The sequence below is a fragment of the Vitis riparia genome, chromosome 14 (assembly GCF_004353265.1).
Source record: "Vitis riparia cultivar Riparia Gloire de Montpellier isolate 1030 chromosome 14, EGFV_Vit.rip_1.0, whole genome shotgun sequence".
NCBI lineage: Eukaryota > Viridiplantae > Streptophyta > Magnoliopsida > Vitales > Vitaceae > Vitis > Vitis riparia.
Genome location: NC_048444.1, coordinates 23,665,267 through 23,684,377, shown reverse-complemented (window position 1 = coordinate 23,684,377; position 19,111 = coordinate 23,665,267). Strand labels below are relative to the sequence as shown.

General features: G+C 37.4%; 1 protein-coding gene across 1 annotated transcript; it reads left to right on the top strand.

Annotated features, from left to right (window-relative positions):
- Window positions 1-841: 841 nt before the first annotated feature.
- Window positions 842-3,122, top strand: LOC117930434 (DELLA protein GAI-like). The gene has a single exon (XM_034851098.1). It carries the CDS (start codon window positions 990-992, stop codon window positions 2,838-2,840), a length of 1,851 nt encoding a protein of 616 aa, XP_034706989.1. The 5' UTR covers window positions 842-989; the 3' UTR covers window positions 2,841-3,122.
- The last annotated feature ends 15,989 nt before the right edge of the window (window positions 3,123-19,111 follow it).

Here is a 19,111-nt window from a genome sequence, read left to right as displayed (position 1 = left end):
CTCCACAACCGACTTAGTTCACATGCAAATTCCAACGGATAAGGAGTAAGGGCACTGCCCTAAACAAAGGGACCTTACAAAAAATGCAATTAGGCCGGCGCATGCCCACTGTCCACCATGTCCTTAAAGCACTGTGTTGGAGTCTATTACTCGCAAAAACTTGTCAAATCACCTCCTCACCTCCCCTCAACTTCACCCCTATCCAAAGGCGTCTAATATCGCGCTATCGAAGTCGCTTACGGCACTGGGCACTGTAGAATGATTTTGAGAATGACAAGTGCGGTTTCATGTAGAGGTCAATGTTGAAGGAGGTACAACTATAGCCATAAAAATTCTATTTTAGTGCTGTCCTGGCGTTCAAGATTTGGTACAAGACCCTATCAATTACTCACAAAGGAAAACACCAGCTCTCCAACTGCCAAATTACCCAACCCCAACCCAAGATAAGGAATAAGGATGGGTGTTATTTTGTTTATTCTTAAGAGCGTGCGCAACACAAGCCATAAAAGAGCGTGGAGTAGCATCCCGAATTCAACTAGCATTCGAAGCTGGTCCCCACCACTGTCCCAATATCCCCATCCCCCATCTCCATTGCGCCTACGGCCACCAAGTTTCCAGTGTATGCTCTTGGGTACACATGAGCTGTATGTTATCACAGAAAAGGCATCTTTTTAGCATTGCGGTGCCGCTACGGCTCTTGATGCCCTTTTTTTTTTTTTTTTTAGGTGGTTGCATGGCCGAAAAATATATATACACATAAAATCATTTTTAATTTGAAAATTAAAATTTAAAATGATATATCCCCATATTATTATGACCTGGGAAGCTTTCCTCCTTCCTTATCTCTTCCAGGGTCCAGACTTCCAGCTCATATCACCCCATCGGAACTCGTGCCAGTCACGTGCGTTTCGTATCGGTTTCTGAGATGAACCAATCCCACCTGTGAAAACTAATGATCCAATCCCTGGTGTTTTGATTCTGCGAGAGAGATGAAGAGAGACCTCCTAGACGGTTGTGGGGGAGGGGGCGGCGGCGGAGGCGGCGGCGGCGGCGGCAAAGGTGAAGAGGGGTCGTCTATGGTCTCTGCAAAGGGGAAGATGTGGGACGATGGGCAGCAGCAAGATGCGGGCATGGACGAGCTCTTGGCTGTTTTGGGTTACAATGTTCGGTCGTCGGACATGGTGGACGTGGCTCAGAAGCTGGAGCAGCTTGAGATGGTTATGGGTAACGCTCAGGAGGATGGGATTTCTCATCTCTCCTCTGGGACTGTTCATTATAACCCCTCCGATCTTTCCGGTTGGGTTCAGTCCATGCTTACTGAGCTCAATCCTCCCTCCTCTGCTTTCGCTTCCTCCTCACAGCAAACCCCCATCGACGATCCTCTCCTTGCTCCCTCCGAGTCCTCTACTATCACCACCCTTGATTTCTCCGGCTCGCGGCAGCAGTCGGAGCACCAGTCTCGCATCTATAACGACAACTCCGACTACGATCTCAGTGCGATTCCGGGCGTCGCCGTGTATCGGCGACCGGACCAACAGGGGGATGGGGAGAAGAGCAGCAAGCGGATGAAAACGGCGTCGTCGTCGTCTTCGTCATCGACGCAACAAGTACAGGAGAATGGGTTGGCGAGTGTCGCCGAGTCGACTCGGCCGGTTGTAGTGGTGGACTCGCAGGAAACGGGTGTGCGACTGGTTCACACCTTGATGGCTTGTGCAGACGCGGTTCAACAGGACAATATGAAGTTGGCAGATGCACTGGTGAAGCACATAGGCCTGCTGGCGGCGTCCCAAGCTGGCGCTATGAGAAAGGTCGCCACCTACTTCGCAGAAGCTCTGGCTCGTCGAATCTACAGAATCTACCCTCAAGACTCTCTGGAATCGTCCTACTCGGATATTCTCCAGATGCACTTCTATGAGGCCTGCCCCTACCTCAAATTCGCCCACTTCACAGCCAATCAAGCCATCCTCGAGGCCTTCGCCGGCGCCAACAGAGTTCATGTCATCGATTTCGGCCTGAAACAGGGGATGCAATGGCCGGCTCTTATGCAGGCCCTAGCATTGCGCCCTGGTGGCCCACCGGCATTTCGACTCACTGGAATTGGCCCTCCGCAGCCGGACAATACCGACGCGTTGCAGCAAGTGGGATGGAAGCTGGCCCAATTGGCTGAGACCATAGGCGTTGAGTTCGAATTCAGGGGATTCGTGGCGAACAGCTTGGCGGATCTGGAGCCATCCATGCTCCAAATCCGGCCGCCAGAGGTGGAGGCCGTGGCGGTGAACTCCGTGCTGGAGCTGCATCGCCTGCTGGCTCGATCGGGGGCCATCGAGAAGGTGTTGTCGTCTATCAAAGCCATGAAGCCGAAAATCGTGACGGTGGTGGAGCAAGAGGCGAGCCACAACGGGCCGGTGTTTCTGGACAGATTCACGGAGGCGCTGCACTACTACTCGAACCTGTTCGACTCACTGGAAGGGTGCGGGGTTTCGCCACCGAGTAGCCAAGACCTGATGATGTCGGAGATATACCTGGGGCGGCAGATATGCAACGTGGTGGCGTGTGAAGGAGCGGAGCGGGTTGAGAGGCACGAGACACTGAGTCAGTGGAGGAGTCGGATGGGGTCAGCAGGGTTCGACCCGGTTCACTTGGGCTCCAACGCCTTCAAGCAGGCGAGCATGCTGTTGGCTTTATTCGCGGGTGGCGACGGGTACAGAGTGGAAGAAAATAATGGGTGTCTGATGCTTGGCTGGCACACTCGTCCCCTCATCGCCACCTCCGCATGGCAACTCAACTCCAACTTCAACCCCACCTCCACCTCTGCCTCCACCTCTGCTCATTCTCAGTGACATTGGGTCTGGATGGCAACGCCCTTTTACTACTCTTTCTTTCCCTCCTGAGTCTCTCTGACTTGACTCTCCATTCCTGATTTTTCTCTCTTCTTGCTAGATTGTAATCTATTTGCTTAGATATTTTTCCTTTAATTATCATATCAGGGTGGACCGATGGATTGTGTATCTAGCTATCATTATATTTCTCACTTTTTAATAAAAAGGTAAGGTAGTCTCAGTTCTCACTTCTCTGGCGGAGAGCGAGATGGGAGACGGGAGACGGTAGATGTTCCAATGTCTTCCTCTGGAATTCTCTACTCTATAGAATGATTATACTATCATTACTAAGCTTCTTGCAAATTTTTTTATTATCTGAAAATCAAGTGACCAGGTCATGCATGCAAGTTCATGGTGTGGAGGATGCAGGGCCTAATACGATGCCATTTTGAAGAAGAAGCGTGACTTGGCATAGATTGCTTTAGGACGATAACTCTCAAGTCTAATCTTGTACTAGAGTGTCAGGTGAGGGGTTGGGTTCATGTTTGCAATAATTTCGCATCACTCCCCTGAAAGTGATAGGACCCTGGGAGGGTCAATGGTTGTTGTTGGTTGAGGCAAAGTTTGAAGAAAGCCAATTGTTGAAGGAGGCTATTTTGATGGTTCTTAATTCTTATTCATTCCCTGACCTCGAAAGTTGGAAACTCCTCTAAAGGTATGAGAAACAAGTCATACAAAAAAAATTTCATCCCTTGTGACATCTTTTATTGTTTGCTTATATAAGTTTTAATTCTACATATGCCTCTATGTTGGTTGGTCGGCACAAAGGGTTTTTGGGTATGTTTAGAAGCACTTGGTTCCAAATAGTCTAAGAATTCCTTTAGGTTTCCTAATATTTCTTTCTTTGCCCTTATTGAGTATATACCTTTTGATGTGCATTCTGTATACTAAATCCCTGCTTGATTGTGCTCTTTCTTTTTATATCTACAATTTGTTTGTCCAGAGAGGATGTTATTTTAAGCGACACCAACTCTAAGCTACTACTCAAGTCATGGGTTCACCAAGGCCTAACTTTGACATGAAATCTATACCCTCTCTCAACAATCAAACAATGACAAGACAAATAAAAATGATCAAGTCCATTAAAACACTTGGAAACTGTAAAACAAATTGACCTCATAGTCTACGTAAAGCTTTAGATGATAAGTCAAACAACCATTATAAGAAAAAAGATTTTTGGTGAACAACTTTTTATGGTGGCCGCTACTATAGCAGGCTTTTGATTGTGGCAGCAACAGAGCATCACTGTATGTTTCAAATGGTTTAAGGATTCCTTTACGACTGCTAAATATCTATTTATTGAAGTTCATTAATTGTATAGGTGGACCTTAATGTCATTGAATTGGAATATGTCCAAGCACCTATATGTCACTTATACAACTTAAAGACACTTTTTCATTAATCAAGCTTGATAATGAGATTAGAAACATCAAAAGAATAAGCACTTGAGTATTTTAAAGAATGGGAAGTATTGTATTATACAAGTCATGCAAGCTCATGGTCTCAGCATGTCAACCTAACTTGTGGAGCAATCAATCATTGCCCTTCTTATTGATAATGAGGATGAGACGTCGAGGTCCTTGCACTCAAGGACATCATGCAAGCTTTTTTCGCACAACTATAGATCTTCATGGCCCTCTAATGTCTTCTATCAATTGTCTGTTGGCATTTATGGATCAATTGCACCTTCTCATGGATGCACATATCGATGGTTTGCAAACACATCTAGATGGTCGGGTTGATGAGTTGTATGATTGTTCCCAGCATATAGATGGTCATCTTGCCTTTATGGACCGAGTTTAGGCTCCATTTCTACTTGGGTGCATCACAACCTAGCTTGAGGTCATGCCATGTTCCACTACCTCCTCTAAATCATGATAGCTAGATTTTTAAGGGGTTTTTTTTGTGTATTACTCTACTATGTTTTTTTTTTCTTGATATATTTCTTACTTGTTTTAGATGTATTGAGTTTGCATGTATTTTCAATGTGTTGAAATCTTATTTGTTTATGTTCTTTTAGTCTATGATTGAATCCTAAACCTTGTTTATCTATATATGTTGTTTCGTTCTCCATTTTGTGTTAATTGATTTATATCTACTTTGTCAATTTTATGACAAAAAAGGTGAGATCATGTTCAGGATGTGATTGAGTATTGATGACAGATAGATTATTGATAATATGATTGAATGATTATGATTTGTTGGACTATGATCATTGAGGATATGATTGTGTTTCATGGGTTTTGTTGTTTTAGTGTTTGCAAATCACTAGTTCCTTCCATCAAACTTTTTCTAATATGGTGTTGACATTGAATATCGGTATTTAGGATGTTTGGTTGACATTGAGTTATTTGTAAACTCCATTTAAGATTATTAGGGGTTTATGTGATCAATTTTTTGTCACAAAATTGTTAGAGATTAATGCATTAGTATAATTAGATTAAGTTGAGAATTTTGCTCTATTCATCCTATTCATCCTATTTTAGTATTTTTTATATTTTCTTCTGACTTACACTCCATTGAAGACCCAAGATTGCTACAACATCAATAAGGATAGCATAAGTAATAATAAAGATCTTCAAAAAGTGCAACAACTTTTATTAGTGGCATACAGTGGATTTTAGAAATTTTAGAAAATTTAGAAAATTAAGCAATTTATTTTTTTAGTAAAAAGGATTTTGAGATTGAGCACCCAAGCATACTTTTAATTACTCAAGCACTAAAGTGCTCAAGCACAACTTGAGAGTACTCAAGCATTGTCCAAAGGAGATCAAATGGTGAGACCAAATTTTCCAAATTTCACTTTGTGAATTTTTTATTTTATTATTATTATTATTATTATTATTATTATTATTATTATTTTGCCATATTTTGGCAAGCCCGTTTTGGAAAAATGGGATTTTGGAAATAGTTCGAGTCCATAAGGGTATTACTTGTATATATGTGCCTTAAAATTTTCATTTCCTATTTATGCAAAAGCCTAAAAGTTATTACACTTTCCATTACTCAAAACTCTCAAAGGTGTTTGCTTTCATTCCTAAGTTTATGAGAGAGAATCGTATCACCTCAAAGTGTTAAGGAGTCCACTAAAGTGCATGATAGTGCTATGTTGCAGACATGAGGTTAAGTGTAGGTAGCAAGATGTAAGTCTCAAAAAGTATTAATGGTTAAGTAAATCTTATTGGGAGCCCTTAAATGCATGATATAATATAACAATAAATAGATTTCATTAATATTTATATTATGATTTTGCTTACCCTTTCACTATCTCATTTATGCATTATTTATTTATTCAAGTTTGCATCACTTACATTGTACATGACTTGAGTGCATTAGGAGTCACACAAAAAATCCAAGTCATAAGTTTAGTGTTAGCTAATTGTTGGGATTGAGTCTCTAAAAGCAAGACATGATGTAATAAAATTAGGCTTAGTTGTTCTCTTGCTACTTTTTGATGTATTGATATTGATTTGAGCATTTAACTCATTTATCTTACATTGTATATAACTTAGGTGCATTAGGAGTTACATAGAAGACACAAGTCATTAGTTCCTTATAAGTTGATAAGTTGTCCACAATCGGTTCATGGATTTAGGCAATCCAATAGAGACTGTGGTACACCACCTCCTAATTTGAGGGATGACTTGTTCTGGTCGTTAGGATGGGTGAGTGCACTAATGTATGTGATGCATATTAGGCAAGACCCACGGTGAATCATGACGCAAGGCTATCAATTGTCATAATTCACCAACTACTATATTGCATGGACTCTCAACCTTGAGAGGATATTGAGTTTATGTCAAAATCAACAGGAGGCTTTGACCTATGGGTGAGACCCTAAAGTGATCATATATCCCTATATATTGGGTCATTATTTATAGAAATTGGTGGCAATATGTATTCTCAATATGGGCACTATGATATCTCATGGGATTGAGACAGTGTGTCCCATTGGGTGATTCAAAGGATATGTAATCATAAAATCTATGGCCACAATAATTCCTTTACTGGAATTTGACATATGTTCTTTAGAGTTAGAATATGTCAATTGATCATATAATAAGTGGGATTTGTAACTCAAGGATTTGAGAGGTAATCTTGATAGGTGATAACAATACCTTGTTAGATTACAAACACTAGTTCATGGGGAGTCTACATGCAATGGATAGTAGGTCACAGACCCAAGCTTCATCTCATTGTTATTTATATAGGGTATTGGAGTGCAATTGATTTTTTTTAATGAAGTGTTGAATCAACTTTAGAATTGGATTCTAAGGGAGCCAATACTCCTATGGGTCCTAATAGTTCCTGCTTTAAGCTCATATACCATGATGACACGATTTATGAGGATTAGATTGGCTCTAGGTTCATTCTTGTGCATAAGTGCGCTTTGGTAATTACATAAGATTGCATAGGGGATAGTGAACAAGGTCTTTGGTTTGGGCTAATTGATTAATTAAATGGCCCTATTGGTTAATCTCATTCTCATTACTAATAAATTAACCAAACCAAACTATGTGGATTGGAAAAGGAATTTGGGCATATTACTCACTTCAGAGAAGTTAAAAAGAGTGACTCGGGAAATTGCTCCTTCTACCCCTAATGAGCATTCAACTTAGGAAAAGAAAGACAATTATCATAATTAGCAAATGGTGGATCAGAAGACCAAGTGTATCATACTAGGACTTTGGATAACATGCTTTAACATCAACACGTGTCTATGCCAACAACTTATGATATTTTTGTCAGTCTTCATGAGATATTTGGTGGCAAGGTCATGCCAGCTAGGCAAGTTGCTTTTAAGGCTATTATGGATACTAAAATATAAAAAGGAAGTCCCATTAGAGATCATATGATTTGTATGATCGAACTCTTTAACGAGATGAAGATTCTTGGAGCTGAGATCGATGGGGAAACCTGAGTTGACTTGGTTTTAGAGACCGTATTAGATTTTCTCAAATAATTCAAGCTCAACTATAATATGAATAAAATGGTGATGAGCTTAACTAAACTAATGAGGGAACTCTAGACGATTGAGGGGATTCTCAAGGACCAAAAAGGTATCCATATGACAATGACTTCAAGTTCTTTTAGCCAGAAGAAGAACACAACAAAATCTATCAAGCAGAAGGGAAAGTTTAAGGGCATAAATGATTACTCCAAGTTTGGATTTGTTTACTTAATGCATAAAAAGTTTGATGCTTTTGACAAATTCATTGAATTTAAGGTGAAATAAGAAAACCAATTGGGTAAACGTATCAAGGCACTTCAATCTAATCGAGATGGTGAGTACATCTCTACTCTAATTTTTTCCTTAAGGAGCATAGGATTATATCCTAGTTTGTTACACGCGGAACTCCATATAAAAATGGAGTAGTGGAAAGAAATCAAACGTTGATGGGCATGGTGAGATCTATGATGAGTTTTTTTATCACTTCATGTATCCTTTTGGGGATATGCCTTAGATATCGTAGCTTACCTTCTCAACATAGTACCTTCTAATTCGATACCTTTGACTCCCACATAGATGTGGAAAAGTCTCAACCTAGTTTGCACATGTGCCGAAATCAAAGGTAGACAAATTTGAAACAAGGTATGAGATATGTCAATTTGTAGGCTATCCAAAAAGAATGAGAGGGCATTACTTTTAAAGTTAGATCGACTAAAAGGTATTTTTTAATATAAATGCCAAATTTTTGGAAAATGGCTATATGATGAGTAATAGAGCAAAACACAATATAAATTGGATGACTATGGGTCCAAAAGTTCTTACACCTACCATTCTAATAAGTTCTAGTACCCCAGTGCCTCATCATAGTGGAAGGGTTGTTATACAATAAAACAAATTCATGTATTTGGGAGAGTCTTTGGAGGTAATTCTAGAGGAACATGAGACCGATCTCACATATTACAATAAAACAATGAGCAGTGATGAAGCTATTCTTTGGCAAGGATTTATAGAGGCAAAGTTAGAATCTATGTATTCTAACAGAATCTAAGATCTTGTAGAAGCACTTGAAGGAATAAAACCCATAAGGTGTAAGTGGGTTTACAAGAGGAAGATGGGGGTAGATGGAACGGTTGAGACGTATAAAGCTAGGTTGGTAGTGAAAGATTATAGTCAGAAACCTACTTTCAACTATGAAAAGACCTTTTCACCAGTAGTCATGCTCAAATCCATCAAAATACTCCTATTCAGTGTGGCACATCTTGATTATGAAATATGGCAAATGGATGTCAAGACAACATTCTTGAATGGTGATCTTGAAGAGAGCATCTATGTGATGCAACTAGACAAATTCATAGCAAAAGGCCAAGAGCACCTTGTGTGCAAGTTGCATTAATCCATTTATGGATTAAAGAAAACATCTCAATCATGGAATAAGTGCTTTGATCGGACCATCAAGACTCTTGATTTTGATCAAGACGAAGATGAGTCTCCGTGTACAAGAAGACACAAAGAAGCATGGTGGTGTTTTTGGTCTTGTACATTGTTGACATTCTACTCATTGGAATGATGTAGAGTTATTGTTACCACTCAAGATTTAGTTATCTACTTAATTAATGATGAAAGATTTGGGTGAGATGTAATATATTCTTAGGATTAAGGTCCTTCGAGATCGCAAGAATAAGAAGATTGTTGTCTCAAGTCACCTACATTGACAAGCTTTTGGTCAAGTATGTGATATAGGACTCCAAGAGGCGTTTGCTATTCTTCAAGTATAGAGTGCATTTTTCTCAAAATCATTGTCCTAAGACGACTGAGGAGAAAGATTGCATGAAGGCAATACCCTATGCTTCTATAGTGGGTAGCCTTTTGTATGTGATGCTATGTACTAGACTAGATATTTGCTTTGTTATATGGGTAGTGAGTAGATCAGTCCAATCCAGGCATGGAGCATTGGATGATGGTCAAGCATATACTTAAGTATATTTGGAGAATAAAAGATTATAGAGTTGGTGTATCATTGCGATTAGTTTACCCCTTGGGTATATGAATTTGGACTTTAAGTTTAATAAAGACTCTTGCAAGTCTACCTCCTAATTTGTGTTCACTCTAGGTGGTGGGGCTATTAAATGGAGAAGTTTGAAGCAATCTTGTATTTCTGTGACTCCACTATGGAAGTTGAGTATTTTCTTATTTTTGAAGTAGCAAAGGAAGTTGTTTGGCTTTGGAAGTTCTTGTTAAGACTTGTGGTTGTGCCCTTGGCTATATCACCCTTAGTTCTGTTTTGTGATAATAGTGGGGTAATGGCATAATTTAAAAAACTAAGAAACCACTTAAATGGTAAGCACATTGAGAAGAAGTATCACTTGATACATGAGATAGTAATGAGAGAAGATTGCTTCTATAGAGAACCTGATGCATTCCTTCATGAAGACTTTGTCTACTAAAGTCTTTGATGGTCATATGGGTAGTTTAAGTGTGAGATGTGTTCCCAACATGCTTTAAGGCTAGTGGGAGTTTGTTGGGATTAAGCCCTAAAAAGCATGACATAATGTAACATACTGAGATTCATTTGTCAATTTATTTATTTATGTTTCTTGGTTTCTCATTATCCCTTTTTTTGCATTAATTGGTTGTTCAAGCATAAACGTCTCACATCACTTGCATTATACATGACTTAGGTACATTAAGAGTTGCATAGAAAATCCAAGTCATGGATTTCTTACGGAGTGATGAGTTGTCTACAATTGATTCATGGATTTGGGCAATCTATCTAAGACTATAGTGCACTACCTTCTAATTGGAGGGACGACTTGTCATGGTCATTGAGATTATTTTCTCATGGTGAGTGCACTAATGCATGTGATGCACACTAGACAAAACCTACGGTGAATCATGATGTAAAGTTATCAATTGTTATGATTTACCAAGTTACTATACTACATGGACTCTCAACTTTAAGAAGATATTGAGCTTGTGTCAAAGTCAACAGGAGGCTTTGGCCTATGGTTAAGATCCTAAGGTGGTCATATATCTCTATGGATTGAGTCACTATTGATGAAGGCTGGTGACAACATATATTCTCAATAGAGACACCATGATATCTCATGTGATTGAGACAATGTGTCCCCTTAGGTGATTAAAAAAAAAAAGTGATCTAGAAGACTATTGTCATAGCATTTCCTCTTGTGGAAATTTAACATATGCTCTTTGGAGTTAGAGTATGTCAATTGATTACACAATAAGTGAGATCTGTTACTCAAGGATTGAAGATGTAATCTTAATAAGTGATAACATTACCTTGTTAGATTACGGACACCAGTTCATGGAGATTCTGCATGTAGTGGATAGAAGGTCATGGACCCAAACTTCATCTCATTGTTAATTTACATAAGGTACTGGAGTGCAGTTGATTTTCTTTAGTGGAATGTTGAATTAACTTCAAAGTTGATTATAAGAAAGCCAATACTCCTATGAGTCCCAATGATCCCTGCTCTAAGTTCATATCCCATGATGACACAATTTATGATGGTTGGACCGGTTCTAGGTTCACTCTTGTGCATAAAGGCATTTTCATAATTATGCAAAGTTACATAGGGGATTGTGAACAAGTTCTTTGAAATTAGATAATTGATTAAATAAATGGTCTTGTGTGACTACTTAATCAATTAGGACCAATTAAGACCCACTTTGGGATAGATTAAGTGACCCAAGCCTTGATGGGCTTAAGTCACTAAAGCCTAATAGAGGAACCTTATAAATACCCCTTAAGGGTTAGGGTTTTCATCACTTTTTGATAGATATTTGTCTTGCACCTCCAGAAAGAGAAAAAGAGTGAACCTAGGAATCTTCCCTTCCAAAGCCCACACTTTAAAGTGTCTATATTATGGTTTAAGTCATCGGACGGAAGATCTTGGGTGTACGAGACCTCTAAACTGCCCAGGTTTCATCATCAACAAGTGGAATTAATTTGGGAACATCCAAATCAAAGGAAAATTTTCTAATGTTTTTATTCTTGATCCTAGAATGTTAAAAATATGTTTTTTTTTTTTTTTTTTTTGCTTCCGTTGCATAAGATTTAGAGGCCTAGGGTAGTTTTGCATACACCTATACGATCAAAGGTAAGGGAATAGAGAGATTTATGGTTTCCAGCAGATGGAGAGCAAGAAAGAAAGAACATTCAAAGTATGTAGATTAAAATAATCAAATAAACAAAGATGAAAGGAAGCATATCTCAATGATGCCCAAAGTAAGGGCAACACGCTTACATAAGGAAAGGAGGGTTAGTTCACAAGCAAGATAAGAGGTATGGTATCAAAACAAAGGCCTCCCAATATATATAAAAATAAAATCAATAAAGCAAATATGGCTAATCTAAGAGCAAACTAAGCTAATATATACTAATCATGCGTAGGGGGTCAAAATAGAACTTTATGCAATTACAAAACAAATCCAAATAACATAGCAAAAAGGAGATCATGCTATAGGGAAACACTCATAAAATATGTACAACATGTATATGATACAAATCAAGGGTCTAAGAAGGTCAAAAGTATACAAAAGTTGGAATTAGCAAGTTTATTCCCATGATACAAAAACAAGATAGAACTGAAGTCCTTACAAAATAAATTCAAATAAAATAGTTGGAGATGAGATAAAATTAAAAAAATTAAAAAAAAAAATTGTCCAACATATTCAAAGTGTCTAGAGTACAATCCAAAAGCCCAAAGTGCATAAACAAGCACAAACTATCCTAAATTTGAACATACATATCATTGCTCAATAACATAACAAAACAACAATTAGTCATGCGAAGATTAAATTATTTGACAAGCATAGAGGTAAGATAAAATTACCTAAAAAATAAAAAATAAAATTCTACAACATATTTAAAGTGTCTGGAACACATGAAAATTTTATAAGGGGCCTAAACATGCACCCATTATCCTAGATTTCAAAGAACATCTCACAACTCCAGATTCAAGTTAACACAACAACACACAAAAAGATGGAATTAATTCTCAATCTTGGAAAATGATTTTTGAATGAGACCAAAGATGAAAACCTTATTTAAGAAGTCTATAATACAATAAAAATAAAAATCCACAAGCTATGACTGATTTGAAAAAATATTTTAGGGATAAAAAAACAAGGCATAATCTGGACACTTGAAAAAACCAATTTATTCATCAAACTTGGAGAAGGCTTTTTCAACAAAATAAAAATTCTTTGATACATTCAAGAAGTCCAAAACATCATCTAAGCCTAAAAAAATTTAGAAAAATATTTCAAGAGTAAAAAACAAGTCAACGAGGGAGTGAATTGTGACAATCAAAGAATGTGGGCTTTGCTACTACCCAAATTAATTTCCATGGACTAATCTGCATTCTCAACCCTTTAATGATCATGAAAGGAAGCTTATGAAGGTTGGAGATAATCTCATTAAATTAAGATTTGTGAAATTTATCCATGTTTCTAAAATCAAGAAAATCTAAAAATCATAGCTTTGAAAAGTGAGTGATGTAGGCTAAAGGTAAGAGCCATTTACCAATCCACATGACACTCAATCATTCTCAACTCTCAAATGAGTATGAAATTGAGTTTAAAAGAGGCATAGAGGGCCAAATTAGCACTTGAGTTTAGAAAAAAAAAGTATTGAATATACAAAGAAACACCTATAAACAAGGATGTTCCTATGTGAAATCATGCATTATGTATCAATAATATGATAATCATTAATGACCACAAAATGACCATGATCTCAAACCCCAAATGACCATAAAGAGAGGTTCAAAAGGGCTAAGTATGGTTCTCTATAAATCAGTTTGAAAAAAAGTTTTCAAAAACCACAAAAATCATGAGAGAAACCATCAATTTTATCAAGCATAAAGATAAGATCAAGGCCTATGATGAGAGACTTGATCCTTGGCCACAAAAAAGGTTATTAAATGTACTTGAAATCTTAGCCAAAGAGGATTTGAAAATAGATTTTGCAATCGTATTTGAAAAATCAAAAATCAAAAATCAAAAGGGCTAAAAGAGACCTTAAAAGGGATTTTCTATAGAAAATCACTTCGACAAATAAATAAACACTTGTGGATTTCAAAATTTATTCCAAAATCAATCAAAAAGGCTTTCAAAAATCCATAAAGTGTAAAAAAAAATTGAAATCCCCAAAAGAGAAAAAAAAAAATCAAGGATTTAGTATCCATATAAGCCTCATTTTATGATTTGATCAATGGGCCTCAAAAAGGGTAAAATTTTCCAAAATAGAATAAAAACCAAATGAAAAGAAGCTTCAAATGATTGAGCAAGAATAAAACTAATAGAATAGTCATCATATCAAATAGTCAACATGAATCAAATGAAGAAAAGAGGAAGAAATTTCATATATGAAGAATATAATAACCAACAATAAAATGTGTGGCCTCTAATGTCCACACCTAACAAATATATATCCTCAAAAAATCAAAAGAGAAGAAGAAGAGAATATAAATGAAAGATAAGAAATGAAAATAAATCATACTTACAAAGTTCCTCACAAGTGACAAAACTTGTTCTTCAAGTAAGCTTCCAAGCAAGAATCTTTCTAAGAGTGCTCTTCTTTCTCCTCTCTTAATTTTGGTAGAGTATCCCATCTCCAAAACACTAAGAAAAATCCTTCCACGTCAAGCTCCTAAGGCCTCTTTTTATAATGGTGGAGATTTTAACACTTTTCCTCATCTCCTATAAAGCTCAAAGATATCTACAATCCTCTTAAACTAAACCCAAACCCAAAGAGACATTAAACCTAGGGTTAGAGGTCACAAAACCCTCTTAAACCAGCCCTAGGAACCCCAAAAAAATGGAAGGGGAAGAGGGGGACGAGCTTCAAAATGGGGCAAAATGGAAAAAAACCCAACTCAATCGATTAAACTTTAAAAGTTTATCAATCGACCTTCAAAAGTCTACTGGTTGAACTTTAAAAGTTTACTGGTAGCACTTTAAAAGCCTACCGACAACACACACTACAAAAAGGTTTCAATCGCCAAAATATACCAAAAGAAGCTCCAACCATGCCAAAATTTTAGGGGAATCTAGGATGCCACAAAAGTCACACAATGGATCCAAAAACCCCTCTAAAAGGTTTTCAAAAGTGGCTCAAAAATTAATGCCAAAGTTGAATAATAAGCAGACCACCAAGGAGTGTGAAGAACAAAAAAGCCGAAGATGATCCTATGTGCATACTTTGCAAGGGAATGAAGCAAGGGACACCAAATGTGATTAAAATCATGTGCTATGAAGACAAAATAGAGAGTCAACACATATATTCCTTATGAATAGGATTACTATTGATAAAGGCATGTGGCAACATATATTCTTAAGATAAACACCATAATATCTCATACGTTTGAGACAATGTGTCCCCTTAGGTAATTTTAAGGACATGTGATCATGAAAACTATAACCACAGTAATTCCTTAAATGGAATTTGACATATGCCCTTGGAGAGCTAGAGCATATTGATTAATCACATAATAATATGATTTGAGACTCAAGGATTATGTAAGTAATCTTGAAAAGTTAATAGTATTCATCTCGTTATATGACAAACACCAGCTCATAGAGAGCTTGCATGTAGTCAACTTTGGAGTGTAGTTAACTCTTTGTAGTAAAATGTTGAGTCAACTTTAAAATTAGATTATAAGAGAGTTAGTACTTTCCTATAAGTCCTAATGGTCCTCACTTGAGCTCATATTCCTTGGTGGCACATTATTTGAGAGATAGTTTGGTTATTTATTCACATGTGTGCATAATGATGTTTTAGTAAATACGTAAGATTGCATAAGAGTTTATGAATAATTTTTCTGAATTAGGCTAATTAATTAATTGGAACATGTTAGAGCTAATTATTTAATTATGACTTAGTGGACTAGATTAAGTGACCCAAACCTGATAAGCTCAAGTCACTTAAGCCCATAAGGCCTATATAAACTCTCTACAAGGTTCAGGGCTTGCAAGCTTTTGTCATTTAGTTTTCTAGAGAAAGGAACCCTAACCTCCATCCCCACGAAGAGGAGGATTCCATTATTCTCAAGTACCAGGATCTAGGGAAGAGAGTCATCAAGGGGAAGATTGGGAGGCATTTGAGATCTACACTGACTCTTCACCATTTAGAATTGATTTGGGAACATCCATATCAAAAGTAAAGTTTTTTAAGGACCTAGATTTAAGGTTCAAAATTTTTCATGCTTCCATTGTATAACTCTAGAGATCCCCTGGGACAATCTTGCATCCACCCAAATGATCCAAGATTGGGAATGTAGTAATCCAAAAATTCCAACAAATCTGTGTATTTAATTCTTCATAGCTAGTGAATTGTAACTTTATAATTTCTATTGTGTATGTGTGCTATTAAATTTCTTGATATATTAATTAAAATGTCTAATTGATTAAATAATTCTTTAAAAAAGAAAAAAATAGAACACCTAGTCTAATAGAATCAAAGACTACTTTTGGGCTGATTGTTAGGTTTGGAGGCAACTTGTGATAGAGCAATAATTCATTGAGAAGTTTCTCAGGATCTTCCTCAAGCATTGCATACTAGTTGAGTTGCTTAAAGAGCTTGTCCATGGTTTGGGACTTTTAGAAAAGTGGTTTCAGGTACTATGGTTTCCTTGAAAACTTGCATCAAATAGTGGAATCAATCTCAAGTACCATTGGGCATGTTTGAATTTGGGGATGGCAAAGTGTGTGTAATGGTGCTTCACGCTGCAAGATGTACCAAGGGAGTGGACGCCATGTTGTCTAAAATCCTCATGGCAGAACCAAACTCAGCCAGAGTCCTGAACATAGGATCTTAGTAGAAGGGGTGCATAAGTCGAAGATAATGTTCTCCAATAGCCCAACCGCATGTGCTAGATATCTGAGACTGCTCATGCTGAGGCCTGGATCAGGGACATGGGACATAAGTAGGCCAAGCTTGCTAGATATCTCAGACTGCTTATACTGTGGCCTGGATCAGGGACATGGGACATGTGGAGGCCAAGCTTGGGGTGGGGGAGGACACAAACAGCTACGCATAATATGTTGGGGTTCACACAACTGATTCTGTACAAGGGTGTAAGGAGCATGTTCAGACCATTGTGCCTCCATTTGAGCTTTGGGCTTCAAGGGTACTAAATGATGACAACACAAATGGCTTAAATGTCCACTTGTTGGTGCAACGTATAGCTTGGTATACTAGAATGAAGGTGACCAAAGTTGCCCTTAGTGTGCGTCTCCAATGGTTAATTCAGTGAAGCAAAGAGAGAAGCCAGGTTCTCACCCCACCCTTGGATGTACACGTGTGACGTCAATAGAGGACCCAGCCTTGATGAAAGGTCACGCCAAAGGCATTGGTAAACAAGAGTTTGGAGTGTACTCTCATTTTTCACTCGAATGCAAATAATTCAGCCGTGCTGCTTATGACCACTGGCTTACAAGCCAGGTTTACCAACTTTAGCCTCTTGTCGGGTCTCGGCTTGAATTTTAATGAGGCGGTCCGCTCTGGTTCTTCATGCTGCGAGCTGCTTGATAGGAACTCCTGTGGAGACCAGCTTTGGAGAACACAGCAGACACCTTCAACTCACGTCAAATATAGTTCATTACAATGCTATTGAATCTGTTACCAGGCTTATTTTGTAAATATTAGCACAAACAAAAGTGGCAACAGAAACCCAACAAAGTTTAAGCCCCAAACGTTAGTAACAAACTTTCCCCAGAAGAAGAAAAGAGGAATAAGGAAAAGAAAAATAAAAATAAAAATAACTACTTGCATGGTCAAATCTACAAAATTTACAAAGCCTGAAGCCGTCAAACCAGGCTTTGTTTGCATTTACATGGAAGCCCTCTTCTCAAGCTTTTAGCCTCTCACATAAATCTCCCTATTTCACTGATAAGAATTCTGATTTTCTTTTACCAGTAAGTATATTCAAGAATCAAGGGCATTTTTCCCAGAATATGTCAAACTATCGGTTGAAAGATGACTTGGAATCCTACACCTGTCAAGCAAAATCCATCATGTGGTTCAATCAGAGATAACTGGCGTTCTCTTTTCTAGCAAAGATTCCAGGAAGGCCGAACACAATTTTGTGATGGGTGGAAGATTATGCGATGATCCACAAAATATGGTCTCCCAGGGCTTTTCAGATGGCAAAAGTGGTGCCAATTCAGTCTGATTTCTCTTCGCATCAAACTCTGGTAATGCCCCATAGATTGATGCATACCCAAATTTCCCTGCTAAAAGGAAAGGAAAACAATCATACAATAAAGATTAGAGAATGCATGAAATGTTGGTTCTAGCTTTCAAATAGTAAAAAATGAAACTCAAAATAAACTAGGGATGCAGCTTAGACGCATTGGCCTAACTCAACCCAACGTTTAAGGAAGTTTGGGTAATCATTTTTAATCCTTAGATTCAGTTTTGATTAAATTTTTTCATCTCGAACTTAATTTGGGTTGTGAACTCGAAGCAAGATTTGATCAACCCGAGACTTACCTAAACCTGATTTAATATTTTTATGATATTTATAATATATATTATCCTATATAATAATATTCATTTTCTTTTTAGTTTTTTAAGAAAAAGTACCAAACTATAATTATAGTGTACTTTTTCTATTTTTTTTAGAAAGATATATAAATTTATTTTTTGTTTTTTGTTACTATCTTAAAATTCTGCTCCATATTTCTATTTACTATTTAAATTTTAGTATAAATATATAGAAAAAAGTTTTTAAAAAACATTATGAATGAATTTTAAATCATATAACCCATTCAACCCGACTAACCCGAGCTTAGAAAATGAGGTTGGGTTGAATACCTCGAGTTAGAGATCAGGTTGAATTAGGCTCAGGTTGCTTATTTCTTCATCGGATTGGGCTATCAGATTAGAGAACAATCTGCCTAAGTTACAGTCCTAGAATAAACACATTCCTCTGTCATATGCATACTTGCATTTTCTGGTTACCACTCTTAACAAAATGAATGACTCCACATTAATATAATACAAGGAGATTGACTTCTACATTTTCTTTACCATTTCAATCTCTAGGATTCTATTGGATTGCAATTACCCATACCTTCAGTTTTCATTAACTATTTCATCTCAGTTTATGGTTTAATCCAACAAGGGCAATGGAGCAACAAAATAATGCAGTTAAGAAGGCCTGATTTTGAGAAATAATAATTAAAAAAAAAAGTAATACAAGAACGAAAACTTTACCAGTTTCATCCTCAATACCAACAGGTTTCTCTCGAACCA